General features: G+C 40.9%; 1 protein-coding gene across 2 annotated transcripts; it reads right to left on the reverse strand.

Moving 5' to 3' along the window:
- Positions 1-824: 824 nt before the first annotated feature.
- LOC131191913 (zinc finger protein 420-like) lies at positions 825-24,904 on the reverse strand. Of its 2 annotated transcripts, XM_058170540.1 has the most exons (7): positions 24,786-24,904; positions 22,304-22,903; positions 21,886-22,000; positions 21,692-21,759; positions 20,296-20,425; positions 17,236-19,018; positions 825-3,078 (listed from the first exon to the last, which is right to left on the reverse strand). In XM_058170540.1, exons 2-7 carry the CDS (start codon positions 22,715-22,717, stop codon positions 2,361-2,363), a joined length of 3,228 nt encoding a protein of 1,075 aa, XP_058026523.1. In that variant the 5' UTR covers positions 22,718-22,903; positions 24,786-24,904; the 3' UTR covers positions 825-2,360. The 2 variants fall into 2 exon arrangements, with proteins under 2 accessions (XP_058026523.1, XP_058026522.1); XM_058170539.1 differs by lacking the exon at positions 825-3,078 and having other exon boundaries at positions 16,627-19,018; positions 22,304-22,729.
- Between the last annotated feature and the right edge of the window lie 1,313 nt (positions 24,905-26,217).

The following is a 26,217-nucleotide window of genomic DNA, read 5'->3' on the forward strand; positions in this document are numbered from 1 at the left end:
ACTGCACACCAGAACAACTAGACACAAGAACAGTTTTTTCCCGAAGGCCATCACTCTGCTAAACAAATAATTCCCTCAACACTGTCAAACTATTTACTAAATCTGCACTACTATTAATCTTCTCATAGTTCCCATCACCAATCTCTTTCCACTTATGACTGTATGACTGTAACTTTGTTGCTGGCAATCCTTATGATTTATATTGATATATTGACCATCAATTGTGTTGTAAATGTTGTACGTTGATGAATGTATATTTTCTTTTATGTACACTGAGAGCATATGCACCAAGACAAATTCCTTGTGTGTCCAATCACATGTGCTTGACGGCTCTGCTTCATCATTAAACCATCTTTCCAATCAGCCTCCGTTTTTCCAATGTCTTTCTCCCCGCTTGGAACTGAACCATATGGATATTTCTTCCAACAACAACAGGCTGCAGGAAGGAGGAGGAGACATATCTGAAGTGACTCCTCTGTCTTTGGGGAGCTAAGCTAAAGAAAACTGTGAGATACTGGCTGCCTCAAGTCTCAGTTCTATACCGTGGATGCATCTTTGACTGTTTTGGGGTGTTTTTGCATCACAGAGCAGTTCCCTTTCTCATTTCTCTGTGTCGAGATAGGAGGACTAGAAATAGTTTTCTGAAATAGTTTTTCTTAACTTCATATTATTTTATTTTGGTCCCCACTGATTTCCAATTGTCACCTTTCCTGCTTGATCATTTCCAATGTTAAGCATCACTTTCATTGTTATTTTCCTGAGTATCCCCAACTAGGGACAAAAAGAGAAAGTGAGGAAGTAATGAAAAATTCAAAGTACAAATCTTCCTATTTGTCACTTTTAATTCAATATCACAATTATTCAACAGGACAACGCAGTATTACATTCCATCACACTCTAAACTTTGATGAAACTTGAATTGTCTTTGGATTATAATTTTGATTTTCTCTGGTGCATTGTTTCCAACTTTTTGTGAGGATAAAGAACATATGTTTGTTTAATAAAATGAGAATGTATTAAGGAAGGAGAAGGAAGGAGGAAACAATTCTAAGATTATTAGTGAAAAGAAGGACATTTTAAACACTTTGCATGTGATCAAGTGGGAAGAAACAACTGTAAAGCAGGAAACTCACTTCTGAACAGAAAATCTATGGATTTAACTAATTAAATCAAGAATTAATATAGATTCTCATCCAAACGTATCTCTGTATGGAAAATTACATCATTCCCCCTCCTGTCGCTCTCTCTCCACAGTCCATGCACTTACTTAACTTCTCCCTTCTATGGATGTTTTTATGGGAAGTAAGATTACTAGTTTGGTTCTTCTCCATCTCTGACTAAGGGATATGCCTGTTGTGACCTAGGCTCACTTAGTCATTACAAGACACAATTAAACCCAAACAAAACTATTTTATTATAACATCTGAGAATTACTTCATTCCTAACTTAGTCCAAATTAATTCCAAAAGAAGTCCTTCAGAAAAAATCCTTTAGGCTTATCACAAACCTTTATCTTCTTTGGCACACTGCCAAAGGCCTTTTTTGGCAAAGCCCCATGAAATTCAGAAACAAGAGATGCTGACTGGAAACAGATTTAGCAACGTTACTTTCCTACAAAGAGCCCAAGAACCTTTGCTGCTTTTTTAAGCCTTATGGGAGGGGTCAATAATCTCCCAAGTCGTCTCTTTGGCTTTAGCTGCTCTTGCCTTCTGGCAGCTCTGCACATGCGTGCACTAGCAACAGGCTCCTCCTGTTCCTCTGCTTCTCTGCTATCCGACTCTGGAGGCTCTGGAGTCCACGCATCACTCCCAAATGGCCTTGGCCCCATCTCTGCCTCTAACGTAGAGCCCTCATCCGGGCCTTCCCCTGACTCCAGGACTGGCCCATGGTCCTCTCCAGCCTCCTCACTGTCCGACTCCACTACCAGGTCTGCAGGCTGCTGGTAGACCACAACAAAGCCCAGGGGGAGGCCCCAGAGAGTACTTGTAAGCCATCTGATGTAGCTGAAGAATCGTTGAGAATGCGGTCGACGTGTGAGGGCCCGACAGAAATACAGGAGAGCTGCCAGTTGACATGAAGCCGCCGTAGACCAATGTATCTGGAAGATTATGTTTGTGGTGTCTGAAGTTTCCCCGAGGGAGGGGGAAGGGTGTTATGTCCACACAGGTGCGAGCAGAGGCTTTTCCTTCTGCTGCATAAATGCAGGAGGTATTTTAAAGTTATTAGTTGAAGGCTGACAGTTTCCTATAAAAAGGGGCTATCAGCAGGGAACTGCATGTTGATTTATAATGAATCCTTATCTTAAATAAATGTTGCTATTGGAAGTCTGGCTCCTCCTCTGTGTTCCCACACATAACATTTCACTTTCCACCCTTAATATATTTATATGACTTCTCCCCTGTGTGGATCCTTTGATGGGATGTAAGTTTACAGCTTGTCCTGAAGTCCTTTCCACACTCCATGCATTTATATGGCTTCTCCCCTGTGTGGATCCTTTGATGGGGTATAAGTTTACTGCTTGTTCTGAAGTCCTTTCCACACTCCATGCATTTATATGGCTTCTCCCCTGTGTGGATCCTTCTATGGATAGTGAGATGACCACGTTGGGTGAAGTGCTTTCCACACTCCATGCATATAAACGGCTTCTCCCCTGTGTGGATCCTTTCATGGGACAAAAGATTACTGTGTTGGCTGAAGCCCTTTCCACACTCCATGCATTTATATGGCTTCTCCCCTGTGTGCATCCTTTTATGAGGAGCAAGTTGACTGCTATAAGTAAAGGTCTTTCCACACTCCATGCATTTATATGGCTTTTCTCCTGTGTGGATCCTTTTATGGGAATTTAGATTATTCCGTTGGCTAAACCCTTTTCCACACTCCATACATTTATATGACTTCTTCCCTGTGTGGATCCTTCTATGAGAAGTAAGATGACTTTTGGAACTAAAGGTCTCTCCACACTCCATGCATTTAGATGGCTTCTCCCCTGTGTGGATCCTTTGATGGGACATAAGATTACTGTGTTGGCTGAAGCCCTTTCCACACTCCATGCATCTATATGGCTTCTCCCCTATATGTCTTCTGTTATGGGAAGTAAGATGACCACTTTGGTGCTTTCCACAGTCAATGTATTTAAATGGCTTCTCTCCTACGTGTATTTTTTTATGAGATGTCACTCTTTCTGTAGAAAGAGTGAAAGCCCCACTGTATTTTTTTCCATTGTCTTTGCATATATACTCTTCTGGTTTGGCTTGGGTTGGATAATATTCATTTACATCTAATACATCATTGAATAGTTCTACACCTTTCCCAATATATTTTTTCTCTATTTTTCCTTGTTGGTCAAGAAAGCCTTGCAACCGAGCATCAGCTGAAGATAAGCTTTCCTTATCCCAATTATTTGACGGGTTTCTTTCCTGCCTTTCTTGTTCCATTTGATTTGCAGGCTTCTCTGTTCTGTTCCCAAGTCTGAACTTTTGGAATGGTTCAATTGACTCTTTATTCTCCTGACCATTATTACCTTCAAAGGAAAAGAGAAATAAAAATGTTAACAAAGTTAAGAAAAAAGGTCAGTCTTCCAGTAGTTGTACGAATTTCCCTCTGATATTGTGCCAAATTCCCATATATTGCATATTTGTATACTTACAATGGTATGGTACATAAATTATAATATTTCTATTAATGAGACGCCAAACTTTCAAACATCTAAAACAAAACTTATTTAAGAACCAGGAGAAACATCCAAGAAAGCATTTGTAGAAAACCTAAGATTTATTGGAAGTGGGCCAATTCCGGAAGAGCCCTCTGAGAATTAATTTGAAACTTATTTTTTTCTTCCTATAGAAACCTACCTTCCATTTGTGTTTTGATTTTTTTCTGTCAAAGATCACATGATTGCAGAGAAAAAAACTTAAGAGTTCTTGCATTAACCCTAAGCAGCATGTTTGCAATAGAAAAATGGCACCAGTTTGCCCTAATTCCAAGACTCAGGATAGAAATGAAATGGAAGCAAAGTCCATTAAGCCAAAAAAATAATTGAATTGCAATCCTTCATAGTACTGATATGGAAGCATCTGGTCCAAAAAATATGAAATCTCTGTAACAGACTTTAGCATTACCTCAAACCAAGGAATTACTTTCTCACTGACAGGTTTAAATAGAGATAGAAAAACTCAACAGATGACAAATAGTATGGGATGCATCTAAGTAGAAAGCCATTGATCTATTTCCATGCTAGGAGCAGTAGAACAGCATATCTTTTTCTTTTCCCTCTCAAGAGATCTCCTCTATTGGAGATTTTTTAATAAGAAACAGCCAGTGGCATCTAACTATATCATTTCTTGCTGAATTCTCTGACTGGAGAATAGAAAACCTTACCTGGAGAAGCCACGTTTCTATAATTTTCCAGCATGACTTCCGAATGCAGAGCTTTTTGGTGAGGATCCAGCTGAGACCACTCCTCCTCAGAGAAATAAACAGCCACCTCCTTAAAAGACACAATACCTCCCTGAAAATAAAAAAAAGGAACAGAATAGGCCTGGGAAGGACTGCAAGATCTGCCCTATTCTTTAGAAATTCCCAAAGCAAAGTTATGCACTAAGGTTCTATGCTTAGTAGGATTCTAGGATTGAGATGAGAAAATGGACAAAACAAAAAAGCATTTGCCTGAAAAAAATATTTTATGCAGCTTTTATCATCTTGATTGATAAAATCAAAAGACCCTCAGCATCTAGAGGAGGAATCTCCAACCTTGGTCCCTTTAAGACTTGTGGACTTCAACTCCCAGAGTCCTTCAGCCAGCAAAGCTTAAAGGGACCAAGGTTGGAGACCCCTGATCTGGAGAGAATCAACTGGCAGGTGGGCCTTGGAAACACCACCTATCAGTGACTCTAATCCTTCCTATGTTTGCAGAAGGAAGTGTGTGTGTGTGTATTGGAAGATTTGGTAAAGTGCCATCAATATCCAGAGACACAAAACTCTTCATATTTTATTTATTTATTTGTCGAGTACGTATTAGATAATATATATATAGCTATAAGCATGAATTGAAAACATGAAATGGATACAAATAAATGGGGACATTAGGACAGGGACGGTAGACACGCTGGTGCTCTTATGCACACCCCTTACAGACTTCTTAGGAAGGTGAGGACAACAGTAGACAGTCTAAGGTTAAAATTTTGGGGATTTTGCGATGTAACAATGTAGTCAGGTAGTGCATTCCAGGCATTGACTATTCTGTTGCTGAAGTCATATTTTCTGCAATCGAGTTTGGTGCAGTTTACCTTAAGTTTGTATCTATAATCGTCTGAGCCATTGGCTGAACGGGGGACAAAGAAACATAACTTTTCCTAAGGAGAACATTTCTTAAACTTTGTAGCCAAAGGGGACTTTCCAAACGATATTTGTACCAAGCTTTTTCTATATGGCCACTTTCCATCAATTTTAACTTACCTTACCTTTTAATCTGATGAACTTCTTTTTCTTATGTCTTTGTAATGTAAACATTGTATTTGTAAAATACAGGATGAACATTGTATTAAAGCTTTTTAAAATGATAATGTGCCAGTATGAATATTACGTCTTGTTTTAAAATGCCTCCTTGCATAAATCAAGTCGAAGAATGACCAAAAAAATGGGCATCATGAAGGATTTTGTAAAAAAAATAGTCATTGAAATGTATGGAGTATAATTAGCGTAAAGAATAATTTTTTAAAGTGAATAATAGGGTAGAACATAGATGAAATAAAGGAAGATAGATCAAAAAAGTAAAATAGGATTAAAATATATATATATAGTAAGAAAGGACCGCTCTGAATAGCTGATAAGAAATAGTGAGATATATACACACTCTCACAAACGTACTAACATCCAATGGATTCCAGAGAAATAAGATTACCAAACTAATCCAAAAAGAACCCCCCACTAAAACCCAAGACAGAGAGCAAGAAAATGGCACAGCCCTCCTCCCATATATAAAAGGCACCACAGACAGAATCAGCAAGATCCTCCACAAACATAACATCAAGACAGCATTCTGCACAAACCAAAAAATATCCACCATCCTAAGAAACCCCAAAGACAAAATTGAGTTAGAAAATCAAGGAGTATATGAAATCCCATGCACCGCCTGCCCCACCACATACATTGGACAAACCAACAGAAGAATAAGTGCACGCATTGAAGAACACAAGAACTCATTCAAAAAAGAGGAACCAACTTCTTCCCTGGTCCAACACTTTAAAATCACAGGACACGATATTGACTTTAAAAAGACCAGAACTATCGCCAAAACTGAACACTTTAACAACAGAATAATCAGAGAAGCCATCGAGATAGAAAAACGCCCACACAGCATGAACAAACGAGATGATACCTCCGCCTACCAGCCATTTGGAAACCTGCCCTTATTGACAAACGTGTCCCTAACACGAGGAATGACACCAGACCCACACTCACGAGGTCCACACAGGATGTCACCACCACACATCCACCCAGAAAGCACACCCAAACCCACACTGATCAGGAAGCACGACCAAGGACCAGAAGCCAGACCACAGCTGCAACATTAGCCACTTCAAACCCCTCCAATCCATACATGCAGCAGACTGACACCCACTACGAAGATGTAGCACGACCACGAACACGAAGCCAAACAGCAGCAGTGCAGCTCACCAGCTCAAATCCCCCTGCAGCACAGATTAGACTGAGCACAACCAAGCCCCCACCAACACAGGACACACCCCCAGCCAATCAGAGCACAGAAAACCCCATCCAATCAGAGCACAGCCAAGCTCCCACCCAATCAGTTCAAACCCCCACTAGCAGTTAAAAGGAAGAAACAGCTGCGATCACACATTGCTCCCAGAAGCACGAAGCTGAAGCCTGAAGATGACGAATGAGACTTCGTCGAAACGTCGCCAAGACACTTCCAATTTTACACGGGAGAAAACCCGAACAACCAAAGACCTATATATATATATATATATATATATATATATATATATATATATATATATATATATATATATATATATATATATATATATATATATATATATATATATATATATATATATATCAAACATATATATATATATATATGTTTTATATATTTATATATATATAAATGTCAAATGTTTGTCTAATGTTTTAATGTGTTCAAATAAAAATTTTTAAAAAAAGAATCTCATTTGAAGTTTTGTTGCTTGGGGACATGAAAATAAAGACATCCCAAACAGGAGGGAAAAAATGGAAGGAGACAGTACAATGTACACTAGCTTGTTTTTGTTTTTTTTTGAAGAAAAGGGAGAATACAAATCTAATAAATAATTTTCCTTCTCTTACTTGAGTTGGAGGTTCAGCCATTGTTTCCTCTTCACCATAAGGAAGAATCAGCTTCCCTCTATTCTTCCCTGTGAGGGAGACAGAATTTTAAAATGCAAAATTAATCAAATAGGAGGAGGTGGGCTATAATAGCAAACACATAAGAGAGGATGAGAAAGCTGAGTTCTCTTTGGGGAATGGGAGTCTTGTATTACCTCTGGATGTTTCTTGGTTTGTGTCATGCTGAGTAGTCCTCAAGGAAAACAGTTCCCAAGGGGTATCAGATAGATGCCTCTTTCCCTCAGGATCTCTGTTCTCCACAGCGAAGGACTTGAAATATAAGCAGAGAAAAGAAGAAGAATGAAAGGACCACACACACACACCATGAAATGGATTCTTCTTCTGTTCTTTCAACACCACTTGAAAGCACCCAATGTCCATCAGTTAGGTTGGAAAGTAAGAAAGAAAAGGCTGTCCCAAATTTTTCTTCTAAGAACGGATCATGGAACAAAGTCTTTCAAAAATTAGTGAAATCTTATGAATGCCAGAGAACTGGTAATGAGGAGCATAGAATTCAGACACGTTGTTTATTACATTTAAACCCCTGCTAGGCTCCTGAGATGAAATTATCTCACCTGCAACTCAACCTGCTCCTTCTTCTCCGCCGCCTGGCTCAGGAGGAAGCCTTCCACCAGGGCCACCGCCTGGGAGCTGGTCTCTGCTCCACACTCCCGCACCCAGCTCTCCATCTGCAGGGGCAGAAGGCCCAGGAACTGCTCCAGAACAACCAGGTCCAGCATCTGCGCTTTCGTGTGCTTTTCTGGTCTCAACCATCGACTACAGAAGTAGTGGAGTCGGCTGCAAAGTCCTCGGGGACCCTCATCCTCCTGATATTGGACATTCCTGAAATTCCAAGCCTGAACTTGTGAAACGATGGTTCCTTCTTCCAGCATTTTCTGCCCAGTTGTTGCCAAGATCTCCCCGTGGATTCCAGACTGAGCACCGGAAGGGCCTTTTCCAGTTCCCCCACTTGCCATTCTTTTTCTGTCCTATTACACAATTCCAAATAGGTTGAAGGAATCTTGAGGATCTCCAAATGCTTTTTCATTCATTGGAGAATTAATCTAGCCTCAGGACTGATCAGAACAAACCATTCAGCCCTCTTTGTTGAAGAGAACTTTGTCTACAAATCGCTTCCAGTTTACGTATCTGAGACCAAAAACCAAATGTCAAGAATTAGAAAGTGGTGCATTTAACCATTCAATAATAATCCTACTCCTGGAAGGAAGTATGTTTCTGAGCTTTTGGAGGATTACGGTGGCACTGAGCAGTTAGTTTTTGTGTGCAATTGTGTGTGCGTTGTAAACTATGGGATTGATCCTCATCAAAAATTGGGATGAAATGCACTGAATAAATGCATTTCAGAACACATTTTTCCCCTATTTCTTTCTCCCCCAATGAAGGGCTTGCTTTTTAAAAACCAAGAAATACATATACACTCTAGAAAAAGTGCAGAGAAGAGCAACAAAGATGATTAAGAGTCAAATTACATTGTTATAGGCAGGCAGGTTCACAACAACGTGCCTTAAGCCCAAACAGTAACGGCATGTGGTGAAGTTTGTGTGGAACACAAGGGTTGAAGGAACCTAGACTGAGATCATTTCCTGGTTCCAGGAGGGGCTGCTGGGGGTTCGGGAGAACCTCTAGCTAAGATTCTGTGCAATTCGGAGAACTTCCAAATCCCTTTCCTGGCTGGCCCCGCCCACCCTGCCCCTCCCCTCCCAGTAGTCCCCACACGGGATGCAGGTTAGTGCAGAGCACACACGGAGGTTTGGGGAGGGTGAAAAACAGGCCTACCAGCCTCCATCATGGCCACATCCACCCTGCAACTGGGCAGAGAATCCCTTGCTAAAATTTTTGAAGCCCACCCCTGCCTGGTTCCCTTACCCTCCTAAGACAAATTGAACTGCAGAGGATCCAAGCCCTATCTTAGTGTCATCCAGCACATAGTAAGAATGCAGGCATAATCTTCTGCATCTCCTTCCTTGTAAAACTTTTCTTCTTTCCTGCTTGTGATTTGCCACCCTCTCCCCCTACTGAGCTTTTCTCAGGAATGGGGCATGATTGCCTCCCTTGGAATACTCTCCTTCTTCCTGGGGATTTCTTTCTGGGGACAACACAAACTGGAAGCAAAACAGCTTGTCTGGAGGTCTCCCCCCCCCACCCTCTGCCTGTTAAGAGCATAGAAAGGGTGGCAGGGGAACATGGGATCTGGGCTCTCAGAAGATTGAACCTGGATGAAGGAATATATTTCTTACTTCTTCAGCGTGAGAACCTCCTTCCTTCCTTTGAATGGGAAAACATCCACCAGTCACCCAGGACCACAGCTGGATCTCTTCCCTTCAAGGCTTTCCTCCAATTTTACCTCCTGCAAAACTCAAAGGGTTAAAGAGAGAGAGCGCAGTGCCCTAGAGAGGCAAGATTAAGCATGTCACTTCCTTCTCACCCTCCTCTGGAATCTACCTGTGGCCCCCAGTGGTTCAATGCTGAAGCGCATGGATGTTGCTTTCTCTTTGCAGAGGGAACTCCTGGTGGGTTGTATGGACATTGCAGGTACTAATGCAAAGAAGGAAGAAAGGTACATTTCTGATGGGGACCTGGTGTTTGTCATGTCCACCCTGATCGGGAAGCCTTTTCAATCCAAGTGCTTTTAACAAGGTTAGACCTATCCGCAACGCTCCATATTGAAGAAAATCTGGAGAAAGTTGTATCCCTGCATTGGGGGGGGGGCAAGGAGCAGACAAGAAATGGAATTCTGCCTTCTTTTTACTCAAGAGACTCAAAATAATCCTATCTTGACTCTGCACCCCATAAACATGGACAATGGTGTTGTCCCCAATTCGGGTGTGAGCCTGGTGCCGAGACCAATGAAGAACACTAGACATGAGCTGCAGGTTTTGTTTCCTTTTATTGAAGTGTTACAAGAAAAGGGGCCCTGGCCAAAATGTGAAGGAACCTTGAGCAATAGAATTAAGAAAGCTTTATACATCTTTGCAAATCTCAACCAGCAAATGCTCAGTCTTACATATAGGAAAAAAGAACCCAAACACTAAGTACTTGCTTGATGGACATTACCTTAGAAGATGACCCCCATCCCGTTAAAGACCTTGGAGTTTTCATGTCAAATGATCTAAGTGCCAAAGCCCACTGTAAATACATAGCAAAAAAGGCTCTAAGAGTTGTAAACCTAATCTTGGGTAGCTTCTTTTCCAAAAACACTACACTACTAACCAGAGCATATAAAACATTTGCTAGACCAATTCTAGAATACAGCTCACCTGTTTGGAACCCTCACCATATCTCTGACATCAATACAATTGAACGTGTCCAGAAATATTTTACAAGAAGAGTTCTCCATTCCTGTGTAAACAACAAAATACCTTATCCCACTAGACTTGAAATCCTGGGCTTGGAAAACTTGGAACTCCGTCGCCTTCGACAAGACCTAAGTTTAACTCATAGAATCATCTATTGTAATGTCCTTCCTGTCAAAGACTACTTCAGCTTTAATTGCAATAATACAAGAGCAACCAATAGATTTAAACTTAATGTCAACAGCTTTAATCTAGATTGCAAAAAATATGACTTCTGTAACAGAATCATCAGTGCTTGGAATACTTTACCTGACTCTGTGGTCTCTTCTCATAATCCTAAAAGCTTTAACCAAAAACTTTCTACTATTGACCTTACCCCATTCCTAAGAGGACCATAAGGGGCGTGCATAAGTGCACAAACGTGCCTACCGTTCCTGTCCTATTGTTTTTCTTTTCTTCTATACCTTTATATACTATATAACCTTTCTGTATGATAGTTACATATATTGTTGTGACAAAATAAATAAATAAATAAATAAATAAATAAATAAATAAATACATACATACATACATACATACATACATACATACATTTTCACTAAAGCAGAAGGCGGGATAAGGCAGGATGATAAATATCATCTAATAAACATTTTAGTAATGATCTAACAATTGTTTTATAATTTCTATTGGTCTGTAGTCGTCTCTATTCCTAAACCTTGGCTAATGAATGGTTCAGGAGTTATCTAATACACATTCTTTCTGTTCCAGGCCATCTCTGTTCCTAACTTCGGCAAGATGCCTGACTCTTTGTTACTTTTACCAGCTTTCTAACCATCCAGGATTGATACAAGCTTTACAGGAGCATATTCCCTGTGAATAAGCATTCTTTGTTCTTGGCAGATAGATTCCACAATTACAGGCTTCCCAGTCTTTTTTCAAGCGTATGCCATAACCTTGCTTTAAGAGGACAGCCCATGAATGGGAAGCTCTTGACGGGCTTTCAAGATTCTGTTATACTGCAACTTTATTAAAGAGCTCCAATAGACTTGGTGGTGTCCGATTCCTGATCTGGCTTGCCTGAAAGGGTTGGTGCCCTGCAACTTGACAGCTTAAGATGCTTCTTGTTCTGGATCAGAGATAATGTATCACCAGATCACTTCAATTGAAGAGATGCCTGTGACTGAATCTTAAGCTATGGACACACTCTCACTCTTCTTCTAACTCTGTAAGCTTGCTTCTTTGGACTCACCTATGGCCAGTGTGGGAATAACTACTAACAAATTTATGCAACCTGGGTTAGATTGCCTAGTGGACCAATAGAATGAAAAATAAGACAGTTCCCCTCCCTGCCAGTGCATATATTTTTAATGTGCAAGTGACAATTGATCATAATTAAGAGTTTGTGATTTTGAGCTTAGGACTTGGCAATATGTCAGAATGGACTGTTCTGTCTTTTAGAAGTGGGCATCTTATGATGTCTGAATTTGACGATGAAAATAAGGGCATCAAGCCTGCTGTTTATGACAGAATAGTCCTGAAGAATGTTTCTGAATACCATTATTTGAAGATCCATTTGTAAGTTCAAATCCCTTTTTTAAGATACTCCCATTCCATTTCTGCTCAGTTGTGTATAGCTTTAACATGTTAGAGGCATATTATACTTACTAATAAACCTTTTTACAAAAAACGAATTGTAGGGAGTTTGAAGAAGCTGGCATTAGTTTAAATCCTGTTGATTTCAAACAATTTATCATCTCTGCTTTGAAACGGCTCCATGGTGAGGTATGTCATTTTTGTCTGAATTATTTTTGAGGTAATAATTTATGAATCCTTTGCAACTTCTGATTTATTTACAGTATATATGGAACTGGGTGATTGGAACCGAAGACTGTAAAAAGTGGTTTGATTGAAATGTATTAGGAAGACTTTTACTAACGGCAGTTTGTAGTTGTACACCATGGTGAGCCAGGATTCAGACTGTTAATAATCTGGTTCTTTGCATGTCAGCCTTTATCTGCTATTAGTTAATATCCTTTAAAACAGAGTGGTCACTTAGTCTTGTTTACACTCTGGTGCTGTTTCCTGCTTCATAACAACTTCATTACTAAAATCTAGTATCAAATGACAGCAATGTTTTGTTATATGGGAAAAATAATAAGGAAAGAGATGTCAAACGCTGATTGGCCATGCATCTGTTTTAATGAAAACACACCCCAGTCACCAATGGTAGATTAAAAAATGAAAATGATGAAAACAAATATTCAAGATCATCTCATTTTGTGCATTATTTTCCATTACATCCTCAAGTTTGGACTAGTAATGAAATATATTTAAAAATCTTGCAGGTATTAAGCTTACCTTAAATACCAAGTTTGTAATTACACCAAGTTAAACTAAATTATGAATAGAATTGAACTTCTTATGAGAGCTTTCTTAATGACTTTAAGACTTTGAAAGTGCATCTTGCGGGGTGGCGTCAGGGCCAAGAAAAAGAAGGGGGCGGCGTGGGAAAGAGCTCCCCTTCCCCGCCAAGTGCCGTGGATGAGTGGGTGGGGAGATGGCCCGGCAAAAGTGCCTTCATTGGCCAGTTGGACGGCGGAGAGGCGTGGCCCTGCTCTCGCAGTGGGACGCTGTTCGCCGTCTTCCCCAATCGCTGCTCTTGAGCCCCAGCGCCTGGGATGCTTTTGCTTGTTTTCTTTTCCTGTGCCTTCGCCGGGCAGCAGTGGCTGGGGCCGTGGGGAGGGGGCAGCAGAGGCGTCAGAGCAGAGCGCGGGGGGTTTCGGGCGAGCGCCGGATGGTTAGACGACGTCGCTGCAACACGCGTTTCCAGCGTGCACCGACTCCTTTGTCATGGAGTAGGATTGAGTGGTGGTGGGGGGGTGGAAGGAGAAGCCCCGGCTGGCTTTCCTTTGGCGTGGGGCCGGGTGAAGACCCAATACCCCCTCCATGGTCTGCCTGCTGCTCTCGCAGCGCCTTGCAGCACAGCGAAAGCGCCTTTCACAGTGGGGGAGACTGGATCCCCATCTCCTCCTGGAGCCCATTCCCTGCCCCACTCGCCCCTGGCAGCTCTCTCTCTCTCTCTCTCTCTGGTCAGAACCTGCTGAGAGCCACCTCTGGCATGCATATGTGCACTAACGTGCCTATCGTCCCTGTCACTGTATTTTTATTCTTTCATTCTTGTTCTCCTTTTTGTTTGACAAATTCTAATAAATAAAATAAATAAATAAGATTCTGTGATTACACCCCACCACAATATCACAGAGCTGGTTTACGCCAAATATCTGACCTTCGGACCTTTCGCCGCGAATTGAAAACGTATTTATTTATTCGCGCGGGGCTGGCTTAAATTTTTGTTGTATTTTAAATTTATATTTTATATTTCTAAATTTTATATGAATTTTAATGGGTTTTTAGAATTTTAAATGTTTTAATGTTTTTCAGCCAAATTGTATAATAAGTTTTTTAATTTTGTTTTAATTGTATATTGTATTGTTTTTGGGTTTTTTATTCTGGCTGTACACCGCCCTGAGTCCTTAGGGAGAAGGGCAGTATAAAAATCGAATAAATAATAATAATAATAATAATAATAATAATAATAATAATAATAATAATAATAATAATAATAATAATAATAATAATAATAAATAAAATAAAAGCTCCAATAGGCTTGGTGGAGGCGGATTCCTGACTTGGCTTGCTTGAATTATTGATGTTCTGCAATTGTGGAGAGCCTTAGAGTAGGAATATTTTTGGCTCCTTGGCTGGGATACATTGCATTAGTTGCACTTATGGAGAGCTGGAATGGAGGAGAACAGCCCTCCTTGATATCTCAGTGGTTTTCAGTACAACTGATCATGGCCTTCTACAGCAGCATCTCTGAGGGAATGCACTGTTTTGCAGTGCTTCTCCTTCTCCCTGAGGTAGTGTTTCACTCTTAACTACACAAACACACAAAATCTCAGAAAGCTGTATGTGGTATTTTCTCTGTGTGTGTGTCAGTTGGGTTGTGGTGCGTGTGTGTAAAGTGTGAAAGTTGGTTTTTGGTACCTCTTACTGTTTTTTATACTTTGTTATTTTTATTATTTATTGTTATTGGCCACGTCCACCCAGTCATCTGACCACAAGCCACACCCACCAATTAAGTCACGCCCACAGAACCGTTAGGGAAAATTTTTAGATTTCACCCCTGGGAAAAATACTGTAAAATCTCCATTTCCTTCCCACTCCAGGGGAAGATTACTGCAAAATCTCCATTTCCACCGGATCAGCTGGAACTCAGGAGGCAGAGAATAGATCGGGGCAGGGCCAGTCATTTGCCGGTTCTCTGAACTACTCAAAATGTCCACTACTGATTCTCCAGAACTGGTCAGAACCCCTGGCATGCATACGTGCACTAACGTGCCTATCATCCCTGTCACTGTATTTTTATTCTTTGATTCTTGTTCTCGTTTTTGTTTGACAAATTCTAATAAATAAAATAAATAAATAAGATTCTGTGATTACACTCCACCACAATATCACAGAGCTCCAATAGGCTTGGTGGAGGCGGGTTCCTGACTTGGCTTGCTTGAATTGTTGATGCTCGGCAATTGGGGAGAGCCTTAGAGTAGGAATACTTTTGGCTGGGATACATTGCATTAGTTGCACTTATGTTTCACTTATGGAGAGAGATGGAATAGAGTACAGCCCTCCTTGATGTCTCAATGGCTTTCAGTACAACTGATCATGGCTTTCTACGGCAACATCTCTGAGGGAATGCACTATTTGCAGTGCTTCTCTTCCTTCCTGAGGTAGCGATGGTGGAAGAAAAAATTCTCCAGAGACATCTATTTTCTGCTTCCACCAGGGATCTTTACTTTTCAAGATCTACATGGAATTGCTGGAGGAGGTTATCTGTTGGCCCAGAGCCTGGTGTACTATTGATGTCCAGTGATTTTTCATATCTCCAGGACAAAATGAGTGACTTTTGGGCTTCTAGAAATCCAATCACTGATTTGAACAGAGATGGACTGACAATGATTCACAGTTAAGGGTTTCTCCCAGACTTACTGGAGTGGACTGTCCATAATTGTTTTATCTAATCACAACAATGTAATTGCCGGAACAGGAAGCTCAAGGGCAAGGCCCAAGAGAGGTATAAATAACCCTCACTCTCCACTCGTGTGGTCAGATGCACCAGGGCCATGTGCTTGAGGGCTCTGCTTCATCATTAAACCATCTTTCCATCTTTCCAATCAGTCTTTCTCCCCGCTTGGAACTGAACCAGATGGATATTTCATCCAACAACAACAGGCTGCAGGAAGGAGAAGGAGATATATCTGAAGTGACTCCTCTGTTTTTGGAGAGCTAAGCTAAAGCAAACTGTGAGAGATACTAAGTCACACAGCAGGAGAAAATTTTGAAAATTGTTTTTCAAAACCAAAACTCAAAGCTGCAGCAAACCTCTTTTTAAAAACCTTGTTTGGAACTTGTCACTCTGGCTCCTTTTGTGAGAAGGGAATTCCTCATCCTTTCAGCTCTTTCCACATGCTACACATTGATTTGCAGGTGACAAGTTTCTCAAATCACGAGGCCTTTCACTGAATAACATTCCATGCTTCTGCATAGATACTGGGTGCCTCAAGTCTCAGTTGTACACCGTGGATGCATCTTTGATTATTTTGGGGTCTTTTTGCATCCCAGAGCAGTTCCCTTTTTCATTTCTCTGTGTCGAGATAGGAGGACCAGAAATAGTTTTCTGAAATAGTTTTTCTTAACTTCATATTATTTTATTTTGGTCCCCACTGATTTCCAATTGTCACCTTTCCTGCTTGATCATTTCCAATGTTAAGCATCACTTTCATTGTTATTTTCCTGAGTATCCCCAACTAGGGACAAAAAGAGAAAGTGAGAAAGTAATGAAAAATTCAAAGTAAAAATCTTCCTATTTGTCACTTTTAATTCAATATCACAATTATTCAACAGGACAACGCAGTATTACATTCCACCACACTCTAAACTTTGATGAAACTTGAATTGTCTTTGGATTGTAATTTTGATTTTCTCTGGTGCATTGTTTCCAACTTTTTGTGAGGATAAAGAACATATGTTTGCTTAATAAAATGAGAATGTATTAAGGAATGAGAAGGAAGGGTGAAACAATTCTAAGATTATTAGTGAAAAGGAGGACATTTTAAACACTTTGCGTGTGATCAAGGGGGAAGAAACAACTAAGGAGCAGGAAACTCACTTCTGAAAAGAAAATCCATGGATTTAACTAATTAAATCTAGAATTAACATAAGATTCTCACCTAAATGTATCTCTGTATGGGAAATTACATCATTCCCCCTCCTGTCGCTCGCTCTCCACAGTCCAAGACTTAGATAACTTCTCCCTTCTATGGATCTTATGGGGAGTAAGATTACTAGTTTGGCTGAAACCCTTTTTGCACTCCAAGGATTTGTATGGCTTTTCCTGTGTGGATCCTTTTATTACCAGCAACTTGATTCCGGTTAAGTAAAAGTCTTGCTACACTCTCTGCCTTTATATGACTACTCCCCTTTGTGGATCCTTCTATGGGAAGTAAGATGGCCGTTGCTACGAAAGGTCTTTCCACACTCCATGCATTTGTATGGCTTCTCCCCTGTGTGGATCGTGCTATGGGAAGTAAGATGACTCTTGTAACTAAAGGTCTTTCCACACTCCATGCATTTATGTGGCTTCTCCCCCGTGTGGCTCCTTCTATGATAAGTAAAATGACTGTGTTGTCTAAAGCCCTTTCCACACTCCATGCATTTATATGGTTTCTCCCCTGTGTGCATCCTTTTATGAGGAGCAAGTTGACTGCTATAAGTAAAGGTCTTTCCACACTCCATGCATCTATATGGCTTTTCTCCTGTGTGGATCCTTTTATGGGAATTAAGACTACTCTGTTGGCTAAAGCCCTTTCCACACTCCATACATTTATATGACTTCTCCCCTGTGTGGATCCTTCTATGAGAAATAAGATGACTGTTGGAACTAAAGGTCTCTCCACACTCCATGCATTTATATGGCTTCTCCCCTGTGTGGCTCCTTTGATGGGTTGTAAGTTTACTGCCTGTTCTGAAGTCCTTTCCACACTCCATGCATTTATATGGCTTCTCCCCTGTGTGGATCCTTTGATGGCATGTAAGATCACTGCTTCTTCTGAAGCCCTTTCCACACTCCATGCATTTATATGGCTTCTCCCCTGTGTGGATCCTTGTATGGGCAGTAAGATGATCACGTTGGGTGAAGTGCTTTCCACACTCCATGCATTTAAAAGGCTTCTCCCCTGTGTGGATCCTTTTATGGGACATAAGATTACTGTGTTGAGTGAAACCCTTTCCACACTCCATGCATCTATATGGTTTCTCCCCTATATGTCCTCTCTTATGGCAAGTAAGATGACTGCTATAAATAAAGGTCTTTCCACACTCCATGCATTTATATGGCTTTTCTCCTGTGTGGATCCTTTTATGGGAATTAAGACTACTCTGTTGGCTAAAGCCCTTTCCACACTCCATACATTTATATGACTTCTCCCCTGTGTGGATCCTTTGATGGGATGTAAGTTTACTGCTTGTTCTGAAGTCCTTTCCACATTCCATGCATTTATATGGCTTCTCCCCTGTGTGGATCATTTGATGAGATGCAAGTTTACTGCTTGTTCTGAAGTCCTTCCCACACTCCATGCATTTATATGGCTTCTCCCCTGTGTGGATCCTTGTATGGGTAGTAAGATGACCACCTTGGGTGAAGTGCTTTCCACATTCCATGCATTTAAATGGCTTCTCCCCTGTGTGGATCCTTTCATGGGACATAAGATTACTGTGTTGGCTGAAGCCCTTTCCACACTCCATGCATTTATATGGCTTCTCCCCTATATGTCTTCTATTATGGGAAGTAAGATGACCACACTCAATGTATTTAAATGGCTTCTCTCCTACGTGTATTCTTTTATGAGATGTCACTCTTTCTCTAGAAAGAGTAAAAGCCCCACTGTATTTTTTCCCATTGTCTTTGCATATATACTCTTCTGGTTTGGCTTGGGTTGGATAATATTCATTTACATCTAATACGTCTTTGAATAGTTCTACACCTTTCCCAATATATTTTTTCTCTATTTTTCCTAGTTGGTCAAGAAAGCCTTGCAACTGAGCATCAGCTGAAGATAAGCTTTCCTTATTCCAATTATTTGACAGGTTTCTTTCCTGCCTTTCTTGTTCCATTTGATTTGCAGGCTTCTCTGTTCTGTTCCCAAGTCTGAACTTTTGGAATGGTTCAATTGATTCTTTATTCTCCTGCCCATTATTACCTTCAAAGGAAAAGAGAAATAAAAATGTTAGCAAAGTTAAGAAAAAAGGTCAGTCTTCCAGAAGTCATACGAATTGCCCTCTGATATTGTGCCAAATTCCCATATATTGCATATTTGTATACTTACAATGGTAGGGTATATAAATTATAATATCTCTATTCATGAGACACCAAAGCTTTCAAACATCTAAAACAAAATTTTAATTTAAGAACCAGGAGGAACATCCAAGAAAGCATTTGTAGAAAACCTAAGATTTATTGGAAGTGGGCCAATTCCGGAAAAGCCCTCTGATAATTAATTTTGAAAGTCATTTTTTTCTTCCTATAGAAACCTACCTTCCATTTGTGTTTTGATTTTTTTCTGCCAAAGATCACATGATTGCAGAGAAAAAAGCTTAAGAGTTCTTGCATTAACCCTAAGCAGCATGTTTGCAATAGAAAAATGGCACCAGTTTGCCCTAATTCCAAGACAGGATAGAAATGAAATGGAAGCAAAGTCTGAAGGGTTTGTGAAGGGCTAACATTTTGTTGTTCATCATGTATGCATTTTGGAATGCGGGTAGCGCTCTTATCTTGGATGGCAAACCTCATTTAAACAGCGTTCCCAGCATATACAAGAATACAGGATGAAACAAAGTTGTAGCCCTGAAACACTGTTGCATTTGCTTTCTAGCATGAACACGTATTCTCACGAAAAGCCAATGGTGTAATTACTAACCAATTATTGTGCCTTGGAGACCAATTAACCAATAATGAAGTAACACGTATGTTAGGTGAGAAATGAGAAACTGAGAAACTATATAAACTTTGTCTGATGCTCAATAAAATGCTGTTGATTCTAGACTTTCTATGCTGTTGATTCTGGACATTGTTTGTTGTAAAGTCTTATCAATCATCTTCAGCCTCTGGGCCCATGCAACAAAAGTCCATTAAGGCAAAAAATTAATTGAATTGCAATCTTTCATAGTACTGATATGGAAGCACCTGGCCCCAACAATATGAAATCTCTGTAACAGAGTTTAGCATTACTTCAAACCAAGGAATTACTTTCTCACTGACAGGTTTAAATAGAGATAGAAAAACTCAACAGATGACAAATGGCACAGGATGCATCTAAGTAGAAAGCCATTGATCTGTTTCCACACTAGGAGCAGTAGAACAGCATATCTTTTTCTTTTCCCTCTCAAGAGATCTCCTTTATTGGAGATTTTTTAAATAAGAAACAGCCTGTGGCATCTAACTACATCATGTCTTGATGAATAGAATAGAAAACCTTACCTAGAGAAGCCACATTTCTATAATTTTCCAGCATGACTTCTGAATGCAGAGCTTTTTGGTGAGGATCCAGCTGAGACCACTCCTCCTCAGAGAAATAAACAGCCACCTCCTCAAAGGACACAAGACCCTCCTGAAAATAATAAAAAATAAGAGAATAGGCCTGGGAAGGACTGCAAGATCTGCCCTATTCTTTAGAATTTCCCAAAACAAAGTTATGCACTAAAGTTCTATGCTTAGTAGGATTCCAGAATTGAGATGAGAAAATGGACAAAACAAAAAAGCATTTGCCTGAAAAAAATATTTTATGCAGCTTTTATCATCTTGATTGATAAAATCAAAAGACCCTCACATCTGGAGAGAATCAGTTGGCAGGTGGGCCTTGGAAACATCACCTATCAATGACTCTAATCCTTCCTATGTTTGCAGAAGGAAGTGTTTGTGTGTATTTGTATTGGAACATCTTCAGGGGTGAAATCCAGCAGGTAGTGGAAATTTTGAGCAGTTTGGAGAACCGGTAATGGAAATTTTGAGTAGTTCGGAGAAATGGCAAATACCACCACTGGCTGGCCCCAGGGTGGGGTGGGAATGGAGATTTTGCAATATCCTTCCTCTGGAGTGGGGTGGGAATGGAGATTTTGTAGTATCCTTCCCCTGCCACGCCCACCAAGCCACACCACGCCCACAGAACCGGTAGTAAAAAAAATTGAATTTTACCACTGAAGATTTGGTAAAGTGCCATCAATACCCAGAGACACAAAACTCTTCATATAGCAAGGAAACTGCTAATCGTCTGAGCCATTGGCTGAACGGGGGACAAAGAAACATAACTTTTCCTAAGGAGAACATTTCTTAACCTGTGTAGCCAAAGGGGACTTTCCAAACAATTTTTGTACCAAGCTTTTTCTATATGACCACTTTCCATCAATTTTAACTTACCTTACCTTTTAATCTGATGAATTTATTTTTCTTATGTCTTTGTAATGTAAACATTGTATTTGTAAAATACAGGATGAACACTGTATTTTAACACCATTTTAAAGCTTTTTAAAATGGTAATGTGCCAGTATGAATATTACGTCTTTTTTTAAAAAGCTTCCTTGCATAAATCAAGTCAAAGAATGACCAAAAAAATGGGCATCGTGAAGGATTTTGTAAAAAAAATAGTCATTGAAATGTATGGAGTATAAATATAAAAAAAGAATACTTTTTTAAAGTATTGGTCAAAAAAAATCCTAATAAGAATCTTATTTGAAGTTTTGTTGCTTGGGGACATGAAAATAAAGACATCCCAAACAGGAGGGAAAAAATGGAAGGAGACAGTACAATGTACACTAGCTTGGTTTTTTTTGAAGAAAAGGGAGAATACAAATCTAATAAATAATTTTCCTTCTCTTACTTGAGTTGGAAGTTCAGCCATTGTTTCCTCTTCACCATAAGGAAGAGTCAGCTTCCCTCTATTCTTCCCTGTGAGGGAGACAGAATTTTAAAATGCAAAATTAATCAAATAGGAGGAGGTGGGCTATAATAGCAAAAATATAAGAGAGGATGAGAAAGCTGAGTTCTCTATGGGGAATGGGAGTCTTGTATTACCTCTGGATGTTTCTTGGTTTGTGTCATGCTGAGTAGTCCTCAAGGAAAACAGTTCCCAAGGGGTATCAGATAGATGCCTCTTTCCCTCAGGATCTCTGTTCTCCACAGCGAAGGACTTGAAATATAAGCAGAGAAAAGAAAAAGAATGAAAGGACCACACACACACCATGAAATGGATTCTTCTTCTGTTCTTTCAACACCACTTAAAAGCACCCAATGTCCATCAGTTAGGTTGGAAAGTAAGAAAGAAAAGGCTGTCCCAAATCTTTCTTCTAAGAACGGATCATGGAACAACGACCTTCAAAAATTAGTGAAATCTTATGAATGCCAGAGAACTGGTAATGAGGAGCATAGAATTCAGACACGTTGTTTATTACATTTAAACCCCTGCTAGGCTCCTGAGATGAAATTATCTCACCTGCAACTCAACCTGCTCCTTCTTCTCCGCCGCCTGGCTCAGGAGGAAGCCTTCCACCAGGGCCACCGCCTGGGAGCTGGTCTCTGCTCCACACTCCCGCACCCAGCTCTTCATCTGCAGAGGCAGAAGGCCCAGGAACTGCTCCAGAACAACCAGGTCCAGCATCTGCGCTTTTGTGTGCTTTTCTGGTCTCAACCATCGACTACAGAAGTAGTGGAGTCGGCTGCAAAGTCCTCGGGGACCTTCATCCTCCTGATATTGGAAGCTCCTGAAGTTCCAGGGCTGAACTTGTGAAATGATGGTTTCCTCCTCCAAGATCTTCTGCCCAGATCTTGCCCAGATCTCCTCACAGCTCCCAGACTGAGCACTAGAAGGGCTTTTTCCAATTCTCTCATTTGGTAAATGGCTTTCCATTCTTTTTCTGACCTATTACACAATTCCAAATAGGTTGAAGGAATCTTGAGGATCTCCAAATGCTTTTTCATTCATTGGAGAATTAATCTAGCCTCAGGACTGATCAGAACAAACAATTCAGCCTTCTTTGTTGAAGAGAAATTTGGCTCTATGAAAGGCTGTACAAATTGCTTCCAGTTTACGTATCTGAGACCAAAAACCAAATAAATGCCAAGAATTAGAAAGTGGTACGTTTAACCATTCAATAATAATCCTACTCCTGGCAGGAAGTATGTTTCTGAGCTAGTGGAGGATTATGGTGGCACTGAGCAGTTAGTTTATGTGTGTGATTGTGTGTGTGTGCAAACTGTGGGCTTGACCCTCATCAAAAATTGGGATGAAATGCACTGAATAAATGCATTTCAGAACACTTTTTTTTCTATTTCTTTCTCCCCCAATGAAGGGCATGCTTTTTAAAAACCAAGAAATACACATACACTCTAGAAAAAGTGCAGAGAAGAGCAACAAAGATGATTAGAGGACTAGAGGCTAAAACATACAAAGAACGGTTGCTGGAATTGGGTATGTCTAGTCTGACAAAAAGAAGGACTAGGGGTGACATGATAGCAGTGTTCCAATATATCAGGGGCTGACACAAAGAAGAGGGAGACAAACTATTCTCAAAGGCACCTGAGGGTAGGACAGGAAGCAATGGGTGGAAACTAATCAAGGAGAGAAGCAACTTAGAACTAAGGAGAAATTTCCTGACAGTTAGAACAATTAATTAGTGGAACAGTTGCCTCCAGAGGTTGTGAATTCTCCAACACTGGAAGTTTTTAAGAAGAGATTGGATAACCACTTGTCTGAAATGGTGTAGGGTTTCCTGCCTAAGCAGAGAGTTGGACTAGAAGACCTCCAAGGTCCCTTCCAACTTTGATATTTTATATCTATATACCTGCAGGCAGGGTTCACACAACATGCCAATCCCCGAACACATTAACAAACCATGAAAGTTCATATAAAATGAAATCCAACAAAGTGAGTGTTGGTTAGGATGTTCCATTTCCCTTTCTTCAGGGTTTGCTTTTTAAGAGTCAAATTACATTGTTATAGGCAGGCAGGTTCACAACAACATGCCTTAAGCCCAAATAGTAACGGCATGAAGGAACGTAAATTGAGATGATTTCCTGGTTCCAGGAGGGGCTGCTGGGGGTTCGGGAGAACCTCTAGCTAAGATTCTGTGCAGTTCGGAGAACCCCAAAATCCCTCTCCTGCTGGCCCCACACATCCTGCCCCTCCCCTCCCAGGAGTCACCACACTGCCTGTTTTGGATGCAGGTTAGTGCAAGGCCCATGTGGAGACTCGGGGAGGACGAAAAATGGGCCTACTGGCCTCCAGAGTGCCTCTGGAGCTTGGGGAGGCTGTTTCCGCCCTCCCAGAGGCTTGATATATTGATCATCAATTGTGTTGTAAAGTTGTACCTTGATGAACGTATCTTTTCTTTTATGTACACTGAGAGCATATGCACCAAGACAAATTCCTTGTGTGTCCAATCACACTTGGCCAATAAAAAATTGTATTCTATTCTATTGAGGAAAACCTCGGGAGCCCAGGGAGGAAAAAACACCCACCCCACCCCCGCGTGCAGGAGGCTGACTAGGCCATGCCCATCATGGCCACATCTACCCAGCAACCGGGCAGAGAACCCCTTGCTAAAATATTTGAAGCCCACCCCTGCCTGGTTCCCTTACCCTCCTAAGACAAATTGAACTGCAGAGGATCCAAGCCCTATTTTAGTGTCATCCAGCACATAGTAAGAATGCAGGCATAATCTTCTGCATCTCCTTCCTTCTAAAACTTTTCTTCTTTCCTGCTTGTGATTTGCCACCCTCTCCTCCTACCCTCCTTCTTCCTGGGGATCTGGATTTCTTTCTGGGGGCAACACAACTGGAGGCAAAACAGTTTGTCTGGAGGTCTGCCACCCACCCACCCCGCCCTCTGCCTGTTAAGAGCATAGAAAGGGTGGCAGGGAAACATGGGATCTGGGCTCTCAGAAGATTGAACCTGGATGAAGGAATATATTTCTTACTTCTTCAGCGTGAGAACCTCCTTCCTTCCTTTGAATGGGAAAACATCCACCAGTCACCCAGGACCACAGCTGGATCTCTTCCCTTCAAGACTTTCCTCCAATTTTACCAACTGCAAAACTCAAAGGGTTAAAGAGAGAGAGAGCGCTGCCCTAGAGAGGCAAGATTAAACATGTCACTTCCTTCTCACCCTCCTCTGGAATCTACCTGTGGCCCCCAGTGGTTCAATGCTGAAGCGCATGGATGTTGCTTTCTCTTTGCAGAGGGAACTCCTGGTGGGTTGTATGGACATTGCAGGTACTAATGCAAAGAAGGAAGAAAGGTACATTTCTGATGGGGACCAGGTGTTTGTCATGTCCACCCTGATCGGGAAGCCTTTTCAATCCAAGTGCTTTTAACAAGGTTAGACCTATCCGCAACGCTCCATATTGAAGAAAATCTGGAGAAAGTTGTATCCCTGCAGGGGCGGGCGGGGCAAGGAGCAGGCAAGAAATGGAATTCTGTCTTCTTTTTACTCAAGAGACACAAAATAATCCTATCTTGACTCTGCACCCATAAAAAAGGAGAATGGTGGTGTCCCCAATAAGGGTGTGAGCCTAGTGCCGAGGCCAATGAGGAACACTAGACATGAGCTGCAGGTTTTGTTTCCTTTTATTGAAGCGCTGCAAGAAAAGCGGTCCTGGCCAAAATGTCAAGGAACCTTGAGCAATAGAATTAAGAAAGCTTTATACATTTTCACTAAAGCAGAAGGCGGGATAAGGCAGGATGTGTAATAAATATCATCTACTAAACATTTTAGTAATGATCTAACAATTGTTCTATAATTTCTATTGGTCTGTAGTCGTCTCTATTCCAAAGCCTTGGCTAATGAATGGTTCAGGTGTTATCTAATAAAGGGGTCTCCAACCTTGGTCCCTTTAAGACTTGTGGAGTTCAACTCCCAGAGTTCCTCAGCCAGCTTTGCTGTCCACAAGTCTTAAAGGGACCAAGGTTGGAGACCCCTGATCTAATACACATTCTTTCTGTTCCAGGCCATCTCTGTTCCTAACTTCTAGCTAACGTCTGTAAGATGTCTAACTCTTTGTTACTTTTACCAGCTTTCTAACCATCCAGGATTGATACAAGCTTTACAGGAGCATATTCCCTGTGAATAAGCATTCTTTGTTCTTGGCAGATAGATTCCACAATTACAGGCTTCCCAGTCTTTTTTCAAGTGTATGCCATAACCTTGCTTTAAGAGACAGTCCATGAATGGGAAGCTCTTCACGGGCTTTGAAGATTCTGTTATTATACTGCAACAATATTAAAGAGATCCAATAGATTTGGTGGTGTCTGATTCCTGATCTGGCTTGCCTGAAAGGGTTGGTGCCCTGCAACTGCAGACAGATTTAGAGGAAGCAGATTATATGGCTCCTTGACCATCAGTTTCTGACA

This window comes from Ahaetulla prasina, chromosome 2 (genome assembly GCF_028640845.1).
Source record: "Ahaetulla prasina isolate Xishuangbanna chromosome 2, ASM2864084v1, whole genome shotgun sequence".
Classification (NCBI taxonomy): domain Eukaryota; kingdom Metazoa; phylum Chordata; class Lepidosauria; order Squamata; family Colubridae; genus Ahaetulla; species Ahaetulla prasina.